Below are 23,339 nucleotides of genomic sequence, written 5' to 3' on the forward strand. Positions count from 1 at the left end.
ATCATCTGGGTAGCTGGGAAGAGGTGTTACCATTGGTAAAGTTTATTTATAATAACAGTTATCACTTGATTATTGGCATGACACTTTTGAGGCTTTATATGGCAGGTGTATGACTCCATTATGTTGGTATCAAGAGGGTGAGCCAGTAGTGGTTGGTCCAGAGTTAGTTCTTCAGACTACTGAGATGGTGAGATAAATTCAGCAAAGGTTGAGGGCTACCCAGTGTTGATGGAAGTCCTATGCCGATAAGAGGAGGAGACCTCTAGAATTTGATGAGGGAGAGCATGTGTTTCACATTTTATAGTTGAGGAAGTAAATCCCAGATCTGAGTCAAGTGGTAGAGATGGATGAGGTGCAAGTTAGAGAGAACTTGACCTATGAGAAGAGACCGGTAGCTGTGGTTGATCACAAGTTGAAGAAACTTTGTGGCAAATCCATCAGCTTGGTGAGAATTGTTTGGGATGCAGCTACTGGTGAGGTTACCTGGGAGGTGGAGAGTCAATTCAAGGAACAGTATCCATTCCTCTCTTCAGGTAGACCTATTTTCAGGGACGAAAATTCCTATTTGTTGGGGAGTATTGTAACATTGTTAAAAAAAAAAAAAAAAAATAGGCTGATTCAGTAGCCCAGAACGGGCCGTTCCCAAATTGGAACGGGCCGTTCCAAGCTACTGAATTGAACTACATATTGTAGTTGAGAACGGGCCGTTCTGGGAAGGAGAACGGACCGTTCTGGAGGGAGAACGGGCCGTTCTGGAGGGAGAACGGGACGTTCCGGAGGGAGAACGGGCCGTTCCGGAGGGAGAACGGGCCGTTCCGGATGAGTTCCGGAACGGGCCGTTCTGATTTCAGAACCGGCCGTTCTGGGCGTTAATTTTGTGCGTGATTTGGGAGTTCGGAACTGGCCGTTCCGAATTCGGTACGGGCCGTTCTGGGCCAATCCGAAAGTCTATAAATAGGGGGTTGGGGGCCTTCAGGAGTTTTGGAGTTTTTAGAGAGAAGTTTTAGAGAGAAGGTCTCTGGGTCAGTGAGCTCCTTTCTCTCCCAAATTTCTCTGTTTGACTCCTTTTCTCCTCTAGATCACTAACTCCTTCTGACTTTTCTTGAAATTCAGATTAGAAAGCTTGTTTTGGGAGGACTGAAGTTCCGAGTTGAGCCTCAAGGGGAAATTATACTTTTGTTCAGTCTTTGGCTATCTGAGCCAATCTTCAGGTAAGGGAAGCTAGAATGTTTGTTATTTAAGTTGCATGTGAGTTTAGAAACTCAATTGATGCATGAAAGTTGAGGATCCATGGCTGGATTGGAGAATTCGCTAATTGTTCAAAGTCTTGGAAAAATGGGGGTTCTAGTGAATTTGATGCACCAGATGGGTGCATGTTGATTCTAGGTTTATTTAAGTTGTATGGAGTCTATGCATTGTATTTTGTGTTTGCATGTGGCTGGATTTGTTGGTGTGGATGAGAGTTTGTGAACTCTGTTATTGGAATTTAGGCCGGGCGCAGGTTGAATGCGCTAGGCGTGGATGAGTCTTGGGACTCTCAGGCTGGGATTAGGCTGGGCGAGCTCAGGCTACGCCGAGCGTGAATAAGTTTATGAATGAATTGATGCTTATGCATGTTTAAAGTTAAAGTTTTAGATCATGTATGTATGATATATGATGTATGGTGAGGTGTGATTCATATGTATGCTTTGTGATGATACGTATGAATGTTTGAATATGATATGACATGCGTATATGTTCATATGAGTATGATTGTTGATCATAATGGTGGGCAGACCATTATGATGTATGATGCATTATTGCATGTGATGTCTTATGACATGTGTATGATTGTTGATCATGATGGTGGGCAGACCATTATGATGTATGATGCATTATTGCATGTGATGCCTATGGCATGAGTCTAGCCTAGGACTTGAGGAGAGGAAAAATATTTTCGAACTGGAAGAGCTCACATAGAGTCTCTTGAGAGTGGTGCTTGGATAGACCACTGATATATGAGAGTGGTGCTCTGGGAGGCCACTGGATTTGGGAGAGTGGTGCTCAGATAGGCCACTGGGTTGGGTGAGTCTCCTCTAAGTCCTTAGCTAGTGTTGGAGCGGGGTATGAGGTCGAGGGTTATTCCCTTAACCAAGTACTCGGGAAGGTGCGTGGATCCTTGCGGATAGTCGGTGGGCGAACTCCACAATTGACTTGGTTAATGCATGCCAAGGTCGTGGTAAGCCCGTACCCAGCTGTGCTATACCTGACGGTGGATCTGGACTTCCAATTGTGTAAGTGACATCATTCGAGTAAACCCGATGGAGGATTATATATCCTATTTAGCTGTGACCGAGCGGGCGCATTGGGCGTGAAAACGGTTGGGGTGGTTTCGGTAGGATGGAATGTCACTTATACAGCTCTATTGTTGTGGAGATCTCCTAGGTGTATGCGTGACGACGCATTAGATGATTGATATGCATTGATATCTGTCATGAGATGCATTTATTGTATGATTATTAATATGATGAAGTGTGGTGTTTGACTTCATGATTGGTGGATTGTATTTTATGCATGAGTAGTATTGGATAGAGTGTATGGTGTGACTCTATGAATACGATTGTGTAATATAGATTATTATGATTCATTTGTGAATTCTAGCTTACCCTTCTGTTTCCATGTGGTGGAACTGCGATGATCATACTTGGTATGGGAGCAGATCAGGGCTAGCTTGGAGTCGAGGTGACCGCTGCGAGACGGGGAGTTTGATCCTCGTGTTAGGGTTACCATTTTGGGTAGCGATTTTTGTCTGTTTGACCGGCACTAGGAAATATTATTTTTGGGATGACTGTACATATATGGCATTTTATTTTGTATTTAAAGAATTTGGTTATTTTTATTCTTATCTATACCTGTATGTATGAGTTATCCAATTTAATATTTTCCTTAGTTCACTAGTAGTAGTGCGATTCCACTAAGTGTAGAGACCATGGCGGGTCGTTACAGAATGCGCGATCCAGGGAGAGAGAGTAGGCTATTCAACAAGAAAACGAGGAGATTAGGAGGCGGGCAGACGAGATGCAAGCTATGATAACAGCCAACACCAGGACGGTGGAGGAAGATGTCATGATGGAAGTCCCTAGGGATTTTTGACCTTTCTCGGAAGCCATAGAGGTCGAGACCATCCCGAGGGATCATCGGGTTCGCCAAGTCGAACCTTTCGACGGAACTCAGGATCCCAGTCAGCACTTGACAGATTTCCGAGCTCAAATGCTGATTTGTGGAGGGAGTATGGAAATCCGCTGCAAGCTGTTCATGGGCACGCTCAAAAAGGCAGCACTTGATTGGTTTAGTGGTCTCCCTGACCGATCAATCACCGAATTCGATGTCTTTAGTCGGTTCTTCATGGCACAGTTCGCCGCTAACAAGAAGAAACCACCGATCACGTCGGACTTGTTTGATCTCAAACAGCAACACGATGAGTCGTTGAAGGACTTTCTACAAAGGTTCAATGAGGTCGCCTTGAGGATAGCATCCTTGGATGAAAGGATGGTAGTCATCGCATTCTAGAAGGGTCTAAGGTCTGGAGCTTTTGACATCGCGCTGGAGAGATCGGATTGTCAAACGATGTTGGAGGTGAGAGCTTTCGCCCTGAGTCACATCAAGACGGAGGAAGGACAAATTAACAAAAGAGCAGCTGAAAGTCGAGAAGTAGGGGGCATCAATAAGGAGGGCAATAAACACCTCCGACCGCGTTCGGATTGGAGTAAGCGATGTGACCGTTACAATATGAAGGAGGGCAATTACCGACAGACAGATCATGGTGGTCGGACAAGGGGCGAGTGGACACGCAGCAACGAGGAAGAAAAGTTCACTCCACTCAATGTCCCTAGGAGGCAGATACTTCATGATGTCAACAGTGCATCGCTATTTGAGTTTCCAGCAGCGATGGAGCGTCAGTTGGGTCCCTTCAAGACTGACTGGTGTGAGTTTCATAGGACTCATGGGCATACCACTAAAAATTGTTTTGTCCTTGGAAGACAGATTGAACGCTTGATCAAGGAGGGACGCCTGAAAAAGTTTGTGGCAAGAAAACAGGAAGAAGGCTCGTCGGACAAGCGACACAAGCGTGCACAGGACGACGCAAGGAGGGATAGGCATAGAGAGAGGACCTCCCTCAAGGACACCCCAGCAAAGGAATCGGAGGTCCATCAACAGGCGATTAACGGGGATTTCAACACGGTGGTAGGAGGATTCGTGGGAGGAGGAGTCACCTCGGCTGCTCGAAAAAGGTATACACGCTCCGTGCTGTCCGTGTCGGAAATTCGCCGACCTCCCCAACCCACGATTTCCTTCTTGGATGCCGACTACGAAGGAGTGGCTCCTCATGAGGATGATCCTATTGTCATCTCGAGAATAGTGATGAGCTATAATGTGAAGCGCGTTCTGGTCGACCACGGAAGTTCGACCGACATCCTCTTTTGGGAAGCTTTCGTGGGAATGAAGATCCCCAACGACTGACTGGTACCTTACGCGGGAACCCTAGTAGGTTTTGCAGGAGATCAAGTTATGGCTAGGGGGTATTCCGTCCTAGAAACGACTTTTGGTCAGGGCTCGCAGATGAAAACGGTGACCATTCGGTACTTAGTGGTGAATGCTCAGTCGTCTTACAACATACTCGTCGACAGGCCCACGTTGAACAAATTGGGGGCCGTTGTGTCAACATCGCATATGAAAGTGAAGTACCCATTGCCGAATGGGGATCTCAGAGTCTTCAAAGTGGACTAAGAGGTCGCTCGAAGGTGTTATGCGGACAGTTTGAAGGAAAGAAGGCGTTTATATACCACACCAGCTGAAAAACACATTCATTCAATTGAATTAGACCCTAGGATGGGTCAGTTTGATCACCGAACCGCCCCTGCGGAAGATGTCAAGGAAGTAGCAGTGATGGAAGGAAGAACGGTGAAGATTGGTACTTCTTTAACCCCAGAAAATGAAGAAAGGTTGGTCAGGGTTCTAAAAGAAAATGCGTCGGCATTTGCATGGCACTCTAGCGACATGCCTGGCATTGACCCCGATTTCCTGTGCCACAAGCTTGCTATAGACCCTAATGCAAAAGTAGTGATCTAGAAAAGGAGGAAGTTCGGAGAGGAGAAATGAAGGGCCATTGCGGAAGAAACGAAAAAGTTGGTAATGGCAGGACATGTCCGAGAAATCTAGTATCCGACCTGGTTGGCGAATGTGGTGATGGTTCGCAAGAGTAATGGAAAGTGGAGAATGTGTACAGACTTCACCAATCTTAATAAGGCCTGCCCAGAGGACTCGTACCCGCTTCCCAACATAGACTGCTTGGATGATGGAGCGTCGGGGTACAAATTACTGAGTTTCATGGATTCTTACTCGGGGTACAACCAGATCCGCATGCATTCAGCAGATGAAGACAAGACAGCCTTCATAGCAGATCAAGCCAATTTTTGCTATAGGGTTATGCCGTTCGATTTAATGAACGCGGGGGTGACTTATCAACGACTGATGGACAAGGTCTTAGTGAACCAGCTGGATCGGAGTGTGGAAGCTTATGTGGACGACATGGTGGTGAAGTCGGCGAGCATCGATCGGCATTTTGACAACTTGCAGGAATTATTCGACACTATCGGTAAGTACCAACTCAAGTTGAATCCCGAAAAGTGCTCTTTCGGGGTCCAAGCAGGAAAATTCCTTGGTTTTCTACTGACTCATTGTGGCATCGAAGCAAACCCCGACAAATGCTCGGCCATCATCAACATGAGGAGCCCATCTACAGTGAAGGAGGTTCAACAACTGGTAGGAAGGATGGCTTCTCTGTCTCGTTCTCTGTCAAGGGCAGCTGATAAGGCGTTACCGCTTTTCCAATGTCTAAAGAAGAACGATCGTTTCACTTGGACGACCGAGTGTGAAGAAGCTTTCACGGAACTCAAGAGGTCACTGGCATCACTGCCGATTTTGACAAAACCACGACCAAACCTCCCCTTGTTGGTTTACATATCGGCATCCGACCGAGCAGTCAGTTCGGTTCTAGTACAAGAACAGGAAGCTTCCCAAGTTCCTATTTACTTCGTGAGTAGGGTCTTACAGGGAGCAGAGACGAGGTACCAGAAGATTGAAAAGTTGGCCCTTGCGATACTAGTTACCGCGAGGAAGTTGATATACTATTTCCAGAGCTCCGAGGTGGTAATCCGAACTGACCATCCGATTCGGCAAGTCTTACAGAAACCTGACCTAGCAGGCAGAATGATGAAGTGGTCCATCGAGTTATCGGAGTTCTCCATCAAGTATGAACCGAGAGGAGCAATCAAGGCTCAAGCCTTAGCCGACTTTATGATGGAATTGACCCCTCATGTTGAGGAGGGTAGTGTCGAAGAAACCCAATGGATTCTATCAGTGGATGGTGCTTCGAATCTTGGAGGAAGTGCAGCCGGAATCATCTTGGAGGGTCCGGGGGGAATATTAATGGAGCAGTCATTACGATTTGAATTCTGGGCAAGCAATAACCAAGCTAAGTACGAAGCGTTGTTAGTAGAAATGATTTTGGCAAAGGAGATGGGGGCGATGAGCTTATCAGCTCGGAGTGACTCTCAGTTGATCACAGGACAAGTAGCTGGAACTTTCCAAGCAAAGGACCCCCAATTGGCTAAATACCTCGAAAAAGTTAAGATCTTATCATAAAACTTCCGAGAGTTCACACTTAACCATGTACCGCGAGAACAAAATTCGCGAGCTGATCTCCTCTCTAAGTTAGCAAGCACAAAGAAGCCAGGGGCTACTCAGTCGGTTATTCAAGAAACGTTAGCTCAACCGAGTATTAATGAGCCACAAGGGAGTGTTCTTTTCATCCAAGAAGAGCTCGATTCGTGGATGGGACCATATATTGCATACCTGACACGGGGGGAGTTGCCAGAGGACAAAAGGGAGGCGTCATTGGTACAAAGGGAGTCATCCAGGTTTGTAGTCATCAATGAAAGGTTGTATCGAAGGGGTTTCAGCACTCCCCTTCTGAGATGTTTGACCACGTCACAAGCGTAGAGAGTGATGGATGAAGTTCATGGCGACATGTGTGGGAGTCATATCGGAGGACGAGCTCTAGTATACAAAGTCACGCGGACAGGGTATTTTTGGCCGACTTTGAGAAACGACTGCGTCAATTGGGTCCAAAAGTGTGATGGATGTCAAAGACACGCAACCTTACACCATTCCCCAGCTGAACGACTTCATTCAATCTTGTCTCCTTGGCCATTAAACAAGTGGGGTATTGATATTCTCGGTCCATTTTCGATCGCAGTAAGACAGTTGAAGTTCTTGATAGTGGCTGTAGACTACTTGAGCAAATGGATCGAGGCAGAGCCAGTAGCAACCATTTTGGCAGAGAAGGTAAGGACATTTCTATGGAAAAATGTGATATGCAGATATAGTGTTCCTCAAGTGCTCGTGTCAGATAACGAGACGCAATTTGCGAGTGGGAGAGTCCGTGATTTCTGTCGGGAGATTGGTATCCGAATGACATTTACTTCCGTTGAACACCCCTAGTCTAATGGCCAAGCGGAGTCGGCCAACAAGGTTGTGCTATCGGGATTGAAAAAGCGCGTCCAGGACTCTAGCGCTTCATGGGTGGAGGAGCTTCCCAGGGTGTTGTGGTCATATCACACGACTGTTCACTCGTCGACTCAGGACACCCCTTTCAACCTAGTGTATGGGACAGATGCGATGATACCGATTGAAATCACCGAACCCTCTGTACGTGCAACGTGCTTCTCTGAGGAAGAATCCGACCAAGGAAGACGAGTTGATTTGGATTTGATTATAGAAACAAGAGAAAGATCCCAGATAAATCAGGTAGCAGCTCAACGAAGGGCAGCTTTCAAGTACAATATAAAGGTCGTCCAAAGAGATTTTATTGTAGGAGACCTCGTTTTGAAGCGCGCTCAGCTAACTCAAATGAGGAACAAACTGTCACCTAAATGGGTCGGCCCTTATAAAATTGACGACCTCGTTGGCAAAGGAGCTTACCGATTGAGGACCTTGGACAGAGGGAAGATACCGAGAACTTGGAACGCTGCAAACTTACGTTTTTATTATAGTTAGTCTATTCATTTGTATCAGGTGCACTCTTTTCCTAACTCGGTGTTTTTTCCCCATCAAAATGAGAGGGGTTTTTCGCTGAGAAGGTTTTTAACGAGGCACCACAAACCAATAATTTCTCATTTTAATAAATATCATCTCATACTTGCCTTCTATGATTTTTGACATGTGTTATTTTAAAGGCACTAAACTCGTGATTGATCGGTAAAAATCCGACAGGGCGAATATAAATAACTCGAAGACCAAACTCGTGATTGATCAGTATAAATCTAACTAGGCGAGAATAAATAACTCGAAGACCAAACTCGTAATTGATCGGTAAAAATCCGATTGTGCGAGTATAAAAAATTGAAGACTAAACTCGGGATTGATCGATACAAATCCGACTGGGCGAGTATAAATAACTCGAAGACCAAACTCGTGATTGATCGGTAAAAATCCGACTGGGCGAGTATAAATAACTCGAAGACCAAACTCGTGATTGATCGGTAAAAATCCGACTGGGCGAGTATAAATAATTCGAAGACCAAACTCGTGATTGATCGGTATAAATTCGATTGGGTGAGTATAAATAACTCGAAGACCAAACTCGTGATTAATCGGTAAAAATCCGACTGGGCGAGTATAAATAACTCGAAGACCAAACTCGTGATTGATCGGTAAAAATCTGACTAGGCGACCAAACTCGTGATTGATCGGTAAAAATCTGACTGGGCGAGTATAAATAACTCGAAGTCCAAACTTGTGATTGATCGGTAAAAATCTGACTGGGCGAGTATAAATAACTCGAAGACCAAACTCGTGATTGATCGGTAAAAATCTGACAGGACGAGTATAAATAACTCGAAGACCAAACTTGTGATTGATCGGTAAAAATCTGACTGGGCGAGTATAAATAATTCGAAGACCAAACTCGTGATTGATCGGTATAAATTCGATTGGGTGAGTATAAATAACTCGAAGACCAAACTCGTGATTGATCGGTAAAAATCTGACTGGGCGAGTATAAATAACTCGAAGACCAAACTCGTGATTGATCGGTAAATATTTGACTGGGCGAGTATAAATAACTCGAAGTCCAAACACGTGATTGATCGGTAAAAATCCGACTGGGGGAGTATAAATAACTCGAAGACCAAACTCGTGATTGATCGGTAAAAATCCAACAAGGCGAGTATAAAAAACTCGAAGACCAAACTCGTGATTGATCGGTAAAAATCTGTCTGGGCGAGTATAAATAATTCGAAGACCAAACTCGTGATTGATCGGTATAAATTCGATTGAGTGAGTATAAATAACTCGAAGACCAAACTCGTGATTGATCGGTAAAAATCCGACTGGGCGAGTATAAATAACTCGAAGACCAAACTCGTGATTGATCGGTAAAAATCTGACTGGGCGAGTATAAACAACTCGAAGACCAAACTCGTGATTGATCGATAAAAATCCGACGGGGGGAGTATAAATAACTCGAAGACCAAACTCGTGATTGATCAGTAAAAATTCGACTAGGAGAGTATAAATAATTCGAAGGCCAAACTCGTGCTTGATCGACATAAATTCGATTGGGTGAGTATAAATAACTCGAAGACCAAAATCGTGATTGATCGGTAAAAATCCGACTTGGCGAGTATAAATAACTCGCAGACCAAACTCGTGATTGATCGGTATAAATCTAACTAGACGAGTATAAATAACTCGAAGACCAAACTCGTGTTTGATCGGTAAAAATCTGACTGTGCGAGTATAAATAACTTGAAGACTAAACTCGTGATTGATTGGTATAAATCCGACTCGGTGAGTATAAATAACTTGAAGACCAAACTCGTGATTGATCGGTAAAAATCCGACTGGGCGAGTATAAATAACTCGAAGACCAAACTCGTGATTGATCGGTAAAAATCCGACTGGGAGAGTATAAATAACTCGAAGACCAAACTCGTGATTGATCGGTAAAAATCCGACTGGGCGAGTATAAATAACTCCAAGACCAAACTCGTGATTGATCGGTAAAAATCCGACTGGGCGAGTATAAATAATTCGAAGACCAAACTCGTGATTTATCGGTATAAATTCGATTGGGTGAGTATAAATAACTCGAAGACCAAACTCGTGATTGATCGGTAAAAATCCGACTGGGCGAGTATAAATAACTCGAAGACCAAACTCGTGATTGATCGGTAAAAATTTGACTGGGCAAGTATAAATAACTCGAAGACCAAACTCGTGATTGATCGGTAAAAATCTGACAGGGCGAGTATAAATAACTCGAAGACCAAACTCGTGATTGATCGGTAAAAATCCGACTGGGCGAGTATAAATAACTGAAGATAAAACTCGTGATTGATCGGTAAAAATCCGACTAGGTGAGTATAAATAATTCGAAGGCCAAACTCGTGCTTGATTGGTATAAATTCGATTGGGAGAGTATAAATAACTCGAAGACCAAACTCGTGATTGATCGGTAAAAATCCGACTGGGCGAGTATAAATAACTCGCAGACCAAACTCGTGATTGATCAGTATAAATCTAACTAGACGAGTATAAATAACTCGAAGACCAAACTCGTGATTGATCGGTAAAAATCCGACTGTGCGAGTATAAATAACTTGAAGACTAAACTCGTGATTGATCGGTATAAATCCGACTGGGTGAGTATAAATAATTCGAAGACCAAACTCGTGATTGATCGGTAAAAATCCGACTGGTCGAGTATAAATAACTCGAAGACCAAACTCGTGATTGATCGGTAAAAATCCGACTGGGCGAGTATAAATAACTCGAAGACCAAACTCGTGATTGATCGGCAAAAATCCGACTGGGCGAGTATAAATAAATCGATGACCAGGCTCGTGATTGATCGGTAAAAATCGGACTGGGCGAGTATAAATAACTCGAAGACCAAACTCGTGATTGATCGGTAAAAATCCGACTGGGCGAGTATAAATAATTCGAAGACCAAACTCGTGATTGATCGGTATAAATTTGATTGGGTGAGTATAAATTACTCGAAGACCAAACTCGTGATTGATCGGTAAAAATTTGACTAGGCAAGTATAAATAACTCGAAGACCAAACTCGTGATTGATCGGTAAAAATCTAACTGGGCGAGTATGAATAACTCGAAGACCAAACTCGTGATAGATCGGTAAAAATCCAACTGGGCGAGTATAAATAACTCGAAGACCAAACTCGTGATTGATCTGTAAAAATCCGATTGGGCGAGTATAAATAACTCGAAGACCAAACTCGTGATTGATCGGTAAAAATCCGACTGGGCGAGTATAAATAATTCGAAGTCCAAACTCGTGATTGATCAGTATAAATTCGATTGGTTGAGTATAAATAACTCGAAGACCAAACTCGTGATTGATCGGTAAAAATCCAACTGTGCGAGTATAAATAACTTGAAGACTAAACTCGTGATTGCTCGGTATAAATCCGACTGGGTGAGTGTAAATAACTCGAAGACCAAACTCGTGATTGATCGGTAAAAATCCGACTGGGCGAGTATAAATAACTTGAAGACCAAACTCGTGATTGATCGGTAAAAATCCGACTGGGCGAGTATAAATAACTCGAAGACCAAACTCGTGATTGATCGGTAAAAATCCGACTGGGCGAGTATAAATAACTTGAAGACCAAACTCGAAGACCAAACTCGTGATTGATCGGTAAAAATCCGACTGGGCGAGTATAAATAACTCGAAGACCAAACTCGTGATTGATCGGTAAAAATCCGACTGGGCGAGTATAAATAACTCGAAGCCCAAACTCGTGATTGATTGGTAAAAATCCGACTGGGCGAGTATAAATAATTTGAAGACCAAACTCGTGAGTGAACGGTATAAATTTGATTGGGTGAGTATAAATAACTCGAAGACCAAACTCGTGATTGATCGGTAAAAATCCGACTGGGCGAGTATAAATAACTCGAAGACCAAACTCGTGATTGATTGGTAAAAATTTGACTAGGCGAGTATAAATAACTCGAAGACCAAACTCGTGATTGATCGGTAAAAATCTGACTAGGCGAGTATGAATTACTCAAAGACCAAACTCGTGATTGATCGGTAAAAATCCGACTGGGCGAGTATAAATAACTCGAAGACCAAACTCGTGATTGATCGTTAAAAATCCGATTGGGCGAGTATAAATAACTCGAAGACCAAACTCGTGATTGATCGGTAAAAATCCGACTGGGCGAGTATAAATAATTCGAAGACCAAACTCGTGATTGATTGGTATAAATTCGATTGAGTGAGTATAAATAACTCGAAGACCAAACTCGTGATTGATCGATAAAAATCTGACTGGGCGAGTATAAATTACTCGAAGACCAAACTCGTGATTTATCGGTAAAAATCCGATTGTGCGAGTATAAATAACTTGAAGACTAAACTTGTGATTGATCGGTATAAATCCGACTGGGCGAGTATAAATAACTCGAAGACCAAACTCATGATTGATCGGTAAAAATCCAACTGGGCGAGTATAAATAACTCGAAGAGCAAACTCGTGATTGTTCGGTAAAAATCCGACTGGGCGAGTATAAATAACTCGAAGACCAAACTCGTGATTGATCGGTAAATATTTGACTGGGCGAGTATAAATAACTCGAAGACTAAACTCGAGATTGATCGGTAAAAATCCGACTGGGCGAGTATAAATAACTCGAAGACCAAACTCATGATTGATCGGTAAAAATCCGACTGGGCGAGTATAAATAACTCGAAGACCAAACTCGTGATTGATCGGTAAAAATCCTACAGGGCGAGTATAAATAACTCGAAGACCAAACTCGTTATTGATCGGTAAAAATCTGACTGGGCGAGTATAAATAATTCGAAGACCAAACTCGTGATTGATCGGTATAAATTCGATTGGGTGAGTATAAATAACTCGAAGACCAAACTCGTGATTGATCGGTAAAAATCTGACTGGGCGAGTATAAATAACTCGAAGACCAAACTCGTGATTGATCGGTAAAAATTTGACTGGGCGAGTATAAATAACTCGAAGACCAAACTCGTGATTGATTGGTAAAAATCTGACTGGGCGAATATAAATAACTTGAAGACCAAACTCGTGATTGATCGGTAAAAATCCGAATGGGCGAGTATAAATAACTCATAAATGAACTTAGAAGGGATCTCAGGAGCCAGAAGGTCGGCGTTTTGGAGACCTCCACTGTTTTTACTTTTTAAAAAAAAAAAAAAAAGAGTTCGGAATTTGGACGATCTCATGGATCACCGACAATATTAATTTGGAATCATTTTTCCTCAATTTTAAGCAGATCGGAATGTCTCAGTCATTATTTTGTGATCGGCTTATCGGCGACTACCTAGTCCTGTATTTCAACCTTCAACTTAAAATAGTTTTCACATTTACTATCGTGGTCGGTACATCGGCCATTACCCGGTTCAAAATATTCAATTGTACACTTACAGAAAATTCTTATTGGTTGTTGAGATCGGCCTTTGGGCGATCACTTGGCGTAAGTGTCGAAAATTTAAACTTAGAGTATTTGCTATACTCCAAAGGTCGTAGAAATTTGGATGATTCGTGCCCTTAAGTTTTGGTTTTGTAACTTAGATTCTATTTGATGTTCCTCACCGAACTAAGTCAGCATTTGGGCGATCATTCTATGTGATTGAGTTTTTAATTACTATTTTTTATTGGTAATTAAGATCCACGTATGGACGATTACGAGATTGGATTTTGGACGATTATGAGAGCAGATTTTGGATGATTGGATTTTTTATCCATCGACATTTGGACGAGTTAATGTCTTCATACAAAATTAAACGTTTAACTTAGCTCATCGTTTAGCCTCATGCATTGGAAAGTGGGCAAGTCCTTACTTACAAAATGACAAGTTTGAAAACTCAGAAAATTTTTCACTCATTTTTTGAGGTCGGCGTAGGAGATCAGCGTATGGATTTAACTTGGAAAATTTTTCGTTCATTGTTTTAATCGGTGTATGGGCGATTACCTTTTCAAATATTACAAATTTTAACTTGGAAGATATTTTGTTCATTGTTTTAATCGGAGTTTGGGCAATTGGTTTGCAAAAAATCAAATTTTAGGTTAGAAATTTTCCATTATTGAAATCGATGTGGGCGATTGCCTTTTCCAATATTACAAATTTTAACTTGGAAAATTTTCCATTCAAATTTTTAATCGGAGTTTGGGCGATTGGTTTGCAAAAAATCAAATTTTAGCTTAGAAACTTTCCATTATTGAAATCGGTGTATAGGCGATTGCCTTTTCAAATATTGCAAATTTTAACTTGGAAAATTTTCCATTCATTGTTTTAATCGGAGTTTGGGCGATTGGTTTGCAAAAAATCAAATTTTAGCTTAGGAATTTTTCATTTGAGTTGTGGCAGCGTCAAAACCCTCCACAAACTTCTTCAACAAGTCCATTTTGGCAGCTTGGAGGTCCACCTGCAACTTTTCAACCTCCGACTTCACCAAGACCAGTTCATTCTCAAAAACTTGTGCTGCATCGCCACTCTTGTCTTGGGTCAGTCGGATCTCCTCAAGCTCCTTCTCAAAGGCCGATTTCTCGGAAGCCCAAGTTTTCCTCTCCTCTTCAAAGGCACGACGACCTTCAAGTAGTTTGTCCCGTTCAGTGGACACCCATTTGAGTTGGGCCTTGCTTTTGTTTAGACTCTCCTCAAGGGAAGAAATCTTCTTTCCCTGTACCTTGGTCTCCCTCACTAATCCATGAACCTTATCCTCATTGATTAAAGCAAGAGCAGAGAGACGATTGGTCAAGGACTCAACTCCTTTGGCGATTGAAAAGGAACTCATCTTTTCCAAATCTTCCTTGTCGCCGGCGAGCAGGTCGGTCTCACGGATGTGGGCGGAATGATTGAACTTTTCATCCTAGAAAGATAAGACCTTACCATGATCGGTGCCACGGTCCACGGGGTCCCAGTTCTCCCCAAGGTACATACTTAAAGTCCTTTCAGCAGATTGCACTTCCGCGTCGCCTTTATCTCCCTCGGCAGCTACAAGCGTCTCTAAGTTCACTACCGAGATAGGTTTATCGGCTTCTCGGCGATGCTTGTGAGATGACTCGCCCATATGTTTGACCAAGGGGGTCGGCCTTCCAGTCTCGCCGACCCTCTCGGTAGCTGATTCTTCCACCTCGGCAACCTGAGAAGCCTTCTGTTGCTTCCACAACTTCATCAATTCGCGGTTGCTCATGCTTGCCATTTTATCTGCGCAACAATCAAATAAACATTTTGTTTGTAACAAAACATACAAATCACACAGAAACGAAAGGACGTAAGGGGTGATCGGTGAGGGACCGATTACCTATATATATTTTCAATTCATTGGGCCTATTTTCTAAATCTAGGAGTTTGGCGGTGTTGAAAACTGTTTTCAGTTCCTCAAGTTTTCTAACATCATCTTGATCCCCCTCAGGAACCTTCTCGGGATTTAGCCCACCGAAGGAGTTTGTTTTCTCGTTCCAGTACAATGGATACTCTTTAAGTAAGTCCTCGTTGCCAGGTGTACAACGAACTCGGAAATATGATTTTTTGAAGTCCTTGTAGGACGACTGGAAAAGGGTCAAAATTCCCCGACCTGACACCCCATGGACAGACACCCAACTACTATGTTTATTGGTGCGGCTTTCAAAGAAATAGAAAAATTTTTCCGCAGTCGGAATTATGCCGAGTCCCATACATAAAATTTCAAAAGCCCGAACAAACACCCAACTGTTGGGATGCAGTTGAGTGGGTGCCACATTCAGTGCACTCAGCACCCCCTTTTGGCACTCGGTAAGTGGCCACCTGACCTTAAGTTTAGAAATAAGTGTTGCGTAACAAAAGGTGAAATTTTTAGTAGAGTCTCCCCCAATACACACAGGCTCCCTATCTACGCATGGCTCACAAACAAGCATATTATCACCCCCCCCACTACACACCACATGCTCCCTAAAAAAACTATCCATTTTAGCCCAAGAATTTATTGAAGACTCACAACGAAGCACATCATCCCTAACCCACTTATATGCCTCTCCATAATTTACAAACGCCATGGTACAAATAATTCGAACTTAAAGGGAAACTCAAGGTTCTCTGTAAACAAAAAAGGCCAAATGGGTTAGATAGGCGTACCTAAAGACACACAATAACCCTTTCTCACTCAACAAAAAGCCACCGGAACGCTGAAGACCGCCGTAGACCACCGGAGTATATCAATGAGCCAAGGCACACTGCTAAGAGAAAACGCCAAAAGAAGAAGAGGGAAAACCAAACCTTTTGGACCCCCAATAGGCCCATATTTATAGGCAACAAGGGGCGTATGTGAAAAGCCACATCAAAACGTAGCGTCTCGAGTGAAACGCAACATTAAAGCTTGGGCTTCAAGTGGAACGATGCAGCTTCTGACCACGGGGGGGCCCACCCATCTACTCAAGCCAAACGTTTCCGCCACGTGGCATAACAATCATTCAATTCTCTGTAAAAAATGGTTGCGAATTAAATACATGTCCCCTGTGTTGCCATACGAAAGGACGCGGCTCAAATGTCATGTCGTGATGTACGGTATAGCCGAGTAGGGGAGGTGTGAGGTCGTACTCACATGGCTATTCGCAGTTACCTAAAGCTCACACATGTTATCTCTGAAGGAGGATCACTCGGTTATGACCCGACCCGACCCCCAACATAGGTATTGAGTGTACAGTGAGGTCAAAAGAATTCCGATCTCACCTCACATCTCAATGGAGCTCGGTCAAAATCCGACCTGGACTCGATCTCAGGGATAGTTAAGCCCTTACGCCTTATAGGCTTAGGGCTGGAAGGCAAGTGTACCGTGAGGTCGAAAGAATTCCGATCTCACCTCATATTTCAATGGAGCTCGGTCAGAATCCGTCCTGGACTCGAGCTCAGGACAATTAACCCCTTACGCCTTATAGGCTTAGGGCTGGAAGGCAAGTGTACCGTCCTGGTCGGATCCCGATCTGATACCCTTTACAAGTTCTGATCCGATTATCTATGAATATGGATGGTCTCGGTCGGCAGACGACCTAACCTCTCACGTGGGTAAGATCAATCGGACCGCGATCTCACTCACCCCCTAGACGAGCTCGGCCAGGGCGTGCTCGGCCATGATGAGCTCGGCCTGGGAGTGCTCGGCCATGATGAGCTCGATTTTGGTGTGGTCGGCAAAAGACCGAGTGGGTCTCACCCCTTGGATTGGTCCGAGAATCAAGGATAAAAATCCTATCTTTGATAATCAAATATCCCCAAGGAAAACCGTTATGGAAATCTTCGCGCTCACAAGGCCCAGGAAGCCCATGAACATAATAGTATAAAACCTAAAACCCTAGAGTTAAGAAGGGGGATTACACTTTTGAATACTCTGGCTCTAAGGCTTAACCTAGGAAGAAACCCTAGTCCACCCTTTGGCCGGAACAAAAATATATATACAAAAATGGATCTAGCAGAAATATAATTACTAAACTAGCACCATTTACTGTATAGGTTCAGAATTTGATCCCCGGAGAACCAAATTTTGACATGTTGGTGCTCCCCCGGTGGTTGTTGGTGGCTGCCAGAATTTGGTTTCCGGGGAACTGAATTCAGGGCAGACATATTAATGCACATTGTAGGCAATATATATTAACAGAGGAACCATCTCAAGAAGAACTTCATGCACATTGTAGGGCATATATATTAGGTTTAATAGGAAGTATTTTGATGCTTGACAAAACAAGCAGTAAGGTACATCTTATGTATTTATCTTTATTAATAAATCTTAGAAGAACACGACGATATAATTGGGGGTCTTCTTGTTTAGCTATGTTATATAGTGAATATTGTGTAAATCCACATATGTTACGAGCAGAACAATGGGTGGTTGTACATCATTGTTACAGTCCAGGGCATGACATCACATGCCATATATTGCGCCAATTTTCAGAGTACCACCAACATTCCCTTTGGTCTGTAAATGGAGCGGGGGTAGAGTACTAAACTTTCAAAGTATACCACATAATGATGTTGTCGGATACATATCAAGGTTTAATCACATTTAGGCTGATCAAGTAAATCTTCATAACAAAGTTTTATTTGTTTCTTATTTTCTTTTGTTTAGCATATTATCTTAAGTAACAAAGTTTAATTTATATATTTGTAGTTTTTATGGGCTCCATATCAAGGCTTGCAAACATCAATACCCATGCAAACATATAGAGATGCCCAACTGTGGACTTCATGTACCCCCATCATTTGTTTTGCAATTGTTGAATGTCACCAATTAGATAGAGTGAAATTACAATTTTGTCTCTTTCAGGAAGTCCCTTCTCCACCCAATAATTTGGATAACCTACACAAAATTGACATGAGGGAAGACAAGATGAAAATTAGGTTACAAGACATGCTCAATGGATCGACATGTGAAATAATAGACGTGAGCACACATTAATGGGTCATCCAATACAAGGCCCGTTGTTTCACACACGAGAATACATGGAATGGTACATGACCAATTCCATCAATTTCCTATTTGTGCTACAACTACTACAAGATCCAAGGACCCATCAACAACAAAAGACTTTCACAACATTTGAAACGGGTGCGACTTCCTTGCCGTCATATGAAGACACTCATCAATATGTATCAAATCCTCTACACAACATCATGCTACAAGAAAATATAATTGACAAAAGACATTAGTTTGCAACAACTTCAGAGGACTTTTTTTTACAAATTTATTTGGAGTAGATGTTACAACTCCATCTTCAACATAGTCATACATGCAATCTCTTTACCAACCGGATTTTGCTAATGAACCTGGTAGTTCTTCATCTGCATTCCAACAACCAGTCCATGATGATGATCTAAATCCTGCTGAGCAACAACCTCCACAGCATAACCCAGGTTGCAACACACGCCGTCCTTGTTGTGGAACTGGACACCATTATAGAGATTAAAAACCTTATATAATTCACTCTATCTTAATATTATGAATTTTTACTTTTAATGCACACTCTCTAATGTAATATTGAAGTTATTAATATTATAAATTATTAAATTATTAATTATTACTATTATAAATTATTAACATTATACATTATTAAAATTATACATTATTATAATTCTAAGTTATTAAAGTTATACATTATTATAAATTTTAAAACACATATATATTAAAATTATTACTTATTAACATTATTAATAATTTATAATTATTAATCATCAAAATTATTAATATTTTATACACATATATATTTATAATTCATTTTTACACTTTTTATAATATTTATTTTAAATATATATAATATTAATATTTTATACAAATATATATTTATATTAACATTATAACTTATTAGATTTTAAATTTATTAAATTTAAAAATTAACTTACTTTTTTTAAACTTATTAAATAAATATTATTTAAATATTACATATTTTTTAAAACTATAATTTTTTTTTTAAAAAAATCAGTTTAATAAAAAAAAAAACAAAAATGTTGCTCATAATTCGATTCCCCGGAATCCTAAATCCTAAACTCGGAACCGAATTCTGGCAGCTACACCACTCACCGTAGCCAACAACACAGTTCAGAATTCGGTTCGCAGGGAACCGAATTCTGACTATGAACAGTGTTCAATTTTAGTTTGATAAATAAATCGAGTGTGGGTCTATTTGTGTAATTTTATTTTTAAAAAAAATATTTCAGAAAAAAATTCCAATTTAGATGTATCGGTGATTAACTACGATAGTATTGAATGAAATGTTAGTTCGTGTACACCACAGACATGACACATGAGTTAGCTCGCAAACCCATGCGCTGACTTTTCACCCACTCATTTCATACTACTCTCTAGTGTTAGGCTATGTACTATAAAATCAAGGTTACTTTGGATAATAAGTAAAAAAAAAAGTCTTAAATTCCTCATTGTTGTATATACATTAAAAAGGTTATGGTTAATTCTTTTATTTTAAAGTTTTTTTTTTAATTTTTATAATTTAAAATAGATTATTTCAGTTGTTATATTTATTTATTTTTTTTATTTTTTTTAAATAATTTAAGATAATTTCTTTTAGTATCCGCATTTGTAAATTTTTAGTTTTTTAGTTCTTATTTTTTTTTTGTAATATTATCTTCTTTTGTTGACATGATAAAATTTTTTAATTTTACAAAAATAAAAAAAAAAGTGTTTCAACATTAGTGTTGTAAGTGAAAGTAAAATAAGCATAAAATTAAAATTTAATTTAAAATAATTTTAACAAAATAAATTTAATATCATACATACAAAGTTAAATTAATATATTTATCATGTTAATATAAAATAAATAATATTATAAAAAAAATATGATAAGGATTAAAAAAATTAAAATTAAAAATATAAAGAATAAAAAGATTTATCTTAAACTATAAAAATAAAAAAAATAATTTAAATTATAGAAATTAAAAAATAAAATAAATGAAACTATAAGATTAAAAATTATTTTAATATAAATAAATAAATAAAATCCCACGGCATTGGTTGCATTCTGCATGCACTTCATTTTTGTGGAATGTGGACGTTGAAATAAGGGAGAGGGAAGAAAAAAGATAAATAAAGTAATAAAGAAAAGCTTCTTATTTAGAAAGATGATAATTAAAAAAGAAAAATTAGTATAAAAAAACTAGAAGAGTGAGTAAAACAAGAGATTGAGTAAAAAAAAAAAAAGATTTTCACCTCCATAAAAAAATATTAGATGATGCAAATGAAACCGAAATTCTATTCAACAAAAAAATAAATAAATAAACTGAAATGTTACCATTTTTTTTACAGTACCGAAATTTTAGCATATAAATTAGGTGAAATTTCCCTGATCAGGGAACAGCAGCTATTCCCCCCGTTTCCATGGTTCATTACTTGATGGTGTATGTGTCGGTGTGGATATACAATTGTTTTTCTCTCAAATTTAGAATATGTGTTTTTAATTTTTAAAATATAAAAACATAATTAATCCAATTATAAAATACGCAACTCTCTCACGTGCCAAAAGGTAAATAACATCAATGTTTCATTTTTTTTTCTAACATGAAATTCCTTACACAAAAAAAAAAGAAGGAAGTAAATCAAATACTGAAAGATAACCAACGGTTAATTTAGCACTTGATTTTGAGATTCAACCAAAATCAAATATTGTAGAGGGAGTGATGGAGAAAAAAGCTTATTCATACACCCAATCTAACTAAAAATTTACGCAATTTAGTCCTAAAAAGTAGGCAATTTATTGTTTTTTTTTTTTAAAAAAAAACTAGGCAATTTATTAAATTTTTAATCTTAACCATTGGATTAATTGAATATGGCAGTAAAATGTGGTGAAGATGGTGGGAGGCAACACGTGTAGGAGAGGAAGAGGGTCCAAATTATTCAAATTAGTAGATATTATGGGCTTCACCAAACTTCAATTGCGGTGCCAACATTAACATAACTCACCAGATTTACTCAAACATGTCACTTGAACATCGTAAGTACATTCACTTCAGCATTAATCAAAAAACAAAAAAAAATCACTTCACCCACCTTGTGTTGTCACCTTCTCTATATAACTAACTATAAGTAATTTCTCCTATGGAACCTCCCCATTTTGCTATAACAATATAATTATCCTCTGTCGACACTTTTTATTTTACTTTTAATTTTCATCCCATGATTTTAATTATTCACAATTAATTTTTTTTTATATATAATTTTTCAATTGTTAAAATAAAGTTATGAACACCCTATTTTGTACTATCTAATTTCTTAACCAGTAACGAAAACAACATATGTACTATGTAGCGATTGTTGGTAGTATATATATGTAGCCACATGAGAGTTGCACATGCACACAAGAAAAGTAAGCGAGAGAGGGTCACATTCACATGAAAACCAAGAAAATGATATTCCCTCGTGCATTGTTTTTGCTGGCAGCAGCCGTGGCCGCCTTCCACGTGGCATCATCGGCGGAGGCGGCGGCGGCTGGGGAGTTCCTGGAGGCGCACAACGAGGCGAGGGCGGCGGTGGGGGTTCAGCCGCTGCGGTGGAGCGAGCAGGTGGCGAACGTGACGGAGAGGCTGGTCCGGTACCAGAGGATGAAAATGGGCTGCCAGTTCGCCAGCCTAACCGCCGGCAAGTACGGCGCCAACCAGCTCTGGGCTCGCGGGACGGCGGTGACGGCGCGTATGGCGGTGGAGGAGTGGGTGAAGCAGAAACAGTTCTACAACCACGCCAACAACTCCTGCGCCCCCAACCACAGGTGCGGCGTCTACACGCAGGTCGTGTGGAAGAAGTCTCTTCTGCTTGGCTGCGCTCAAGCCACGTGCGTCAAGGAAGATGCTAGCTTAACCATTTGTTTCTACACCCCCCCTGGCAACTACGTTGGAGAAGCCCCTTACTGATTATTCATCCTCTTATCTTTTATCTATTATGTGTATGTCAATCATGCTTAATTCTCTTCTTAACTATGCTACTTAATTAACGTCACTCAAACTCATATCTATATATTAATAAATCAATCTATTTACCAGAAAAATATTTTGATGCTTACTTAGTCCTTGGTTAACTTGCTTCAAGATTTGTATGTAACACTTTTGGTTAACAGATACTATCTTGTTTTCTTTCTCTCACACGCACGTGCTGACATGCACGCTCGTGTCTCGATCTTCTGACATTTTAATATTTTGAGAGGGAGGGCAGAGTCTGGTAAATCTCAGTGATCCCTAACCAGCGTTACATTAGGTGGTTAATTATCTTCCTTAACTGACAAAAAAATGTCATAAAGTTGTGTGTTAGTTTGGTGAAGCAAAATGAGGCATTGCTTTGGTGTCTTGTGGGGTTTTGGCCAACTGCATGTCAGGATAATTAACTTCATGTTCATGGCATCGATGAATCATTGTGGAGTTCACGTGCACATGCGGGACTTTTTTGTTTCGACTGAATCCAAAATATCTAATCGCCATTATATGTATGTTGCGTGTGTGTGTCCTTGTGTGTGTATGAGTCTTCACTATTCTGTAGTCAGTACTCACTCACTTGTGACTCTATTGAAAAGTTTTCTCTGCCTCATCTGACCAGTTTTGTGATGAAAATTTTCAGTTTTTTTGGGTTGACGAAGAAATATCTAATAACATTTTTAAAAATAATTCTCAAAATTTTAAATAAATTAGAACATATAGAGAAGATAATTCAGTTGGGATTGAAAGTTTAGGGAAAAAGAAAAACACCGTACATTGACAACAA

General features: G+C 40.5%; 1 protein-coding gene across 1 annotated transcript; it reads left to right on the forward strand.

Moving 5' to 3' along the window:
* The first annotated feature begins 21,928 nt into the window (after positions 1-21,928).
* On the forward strand, positions 21,929-22,632 carry LOC114917050 (STS14 protein). Its single transcript, XM_029274935.2, has one exon. The coding sequence runs from the start codon at positions 21,983-21,985 to the stop codon at positions 22,496-22,498; it is 516 nt and encodes a 171-aa protein (XP_029130768.2). The 5' UTR covers positions 21,929-21,982; the 3' UTR covers positions 22,499-22,632.
* The last annotated feature ends 707 nt before the right edge of the window (positions 22,633-23,339 follow it).

Source organism: Cajanus cajan, chromosome 2, assembly GCF_000230855.2.
Source record: "Cajanus cajan strain Asha chromosome 2, NIPB_CcT2T_4, whole genome shotgun sequence".
In the NCBI taxonomy this organism is placed as follows: domain Eukaryota; kingdom Viridiplantae; phylum Streptophyta; class Magnoliopsida; order Fabales; family Fabaceae; genus Cajanus; species Cajanus cajan.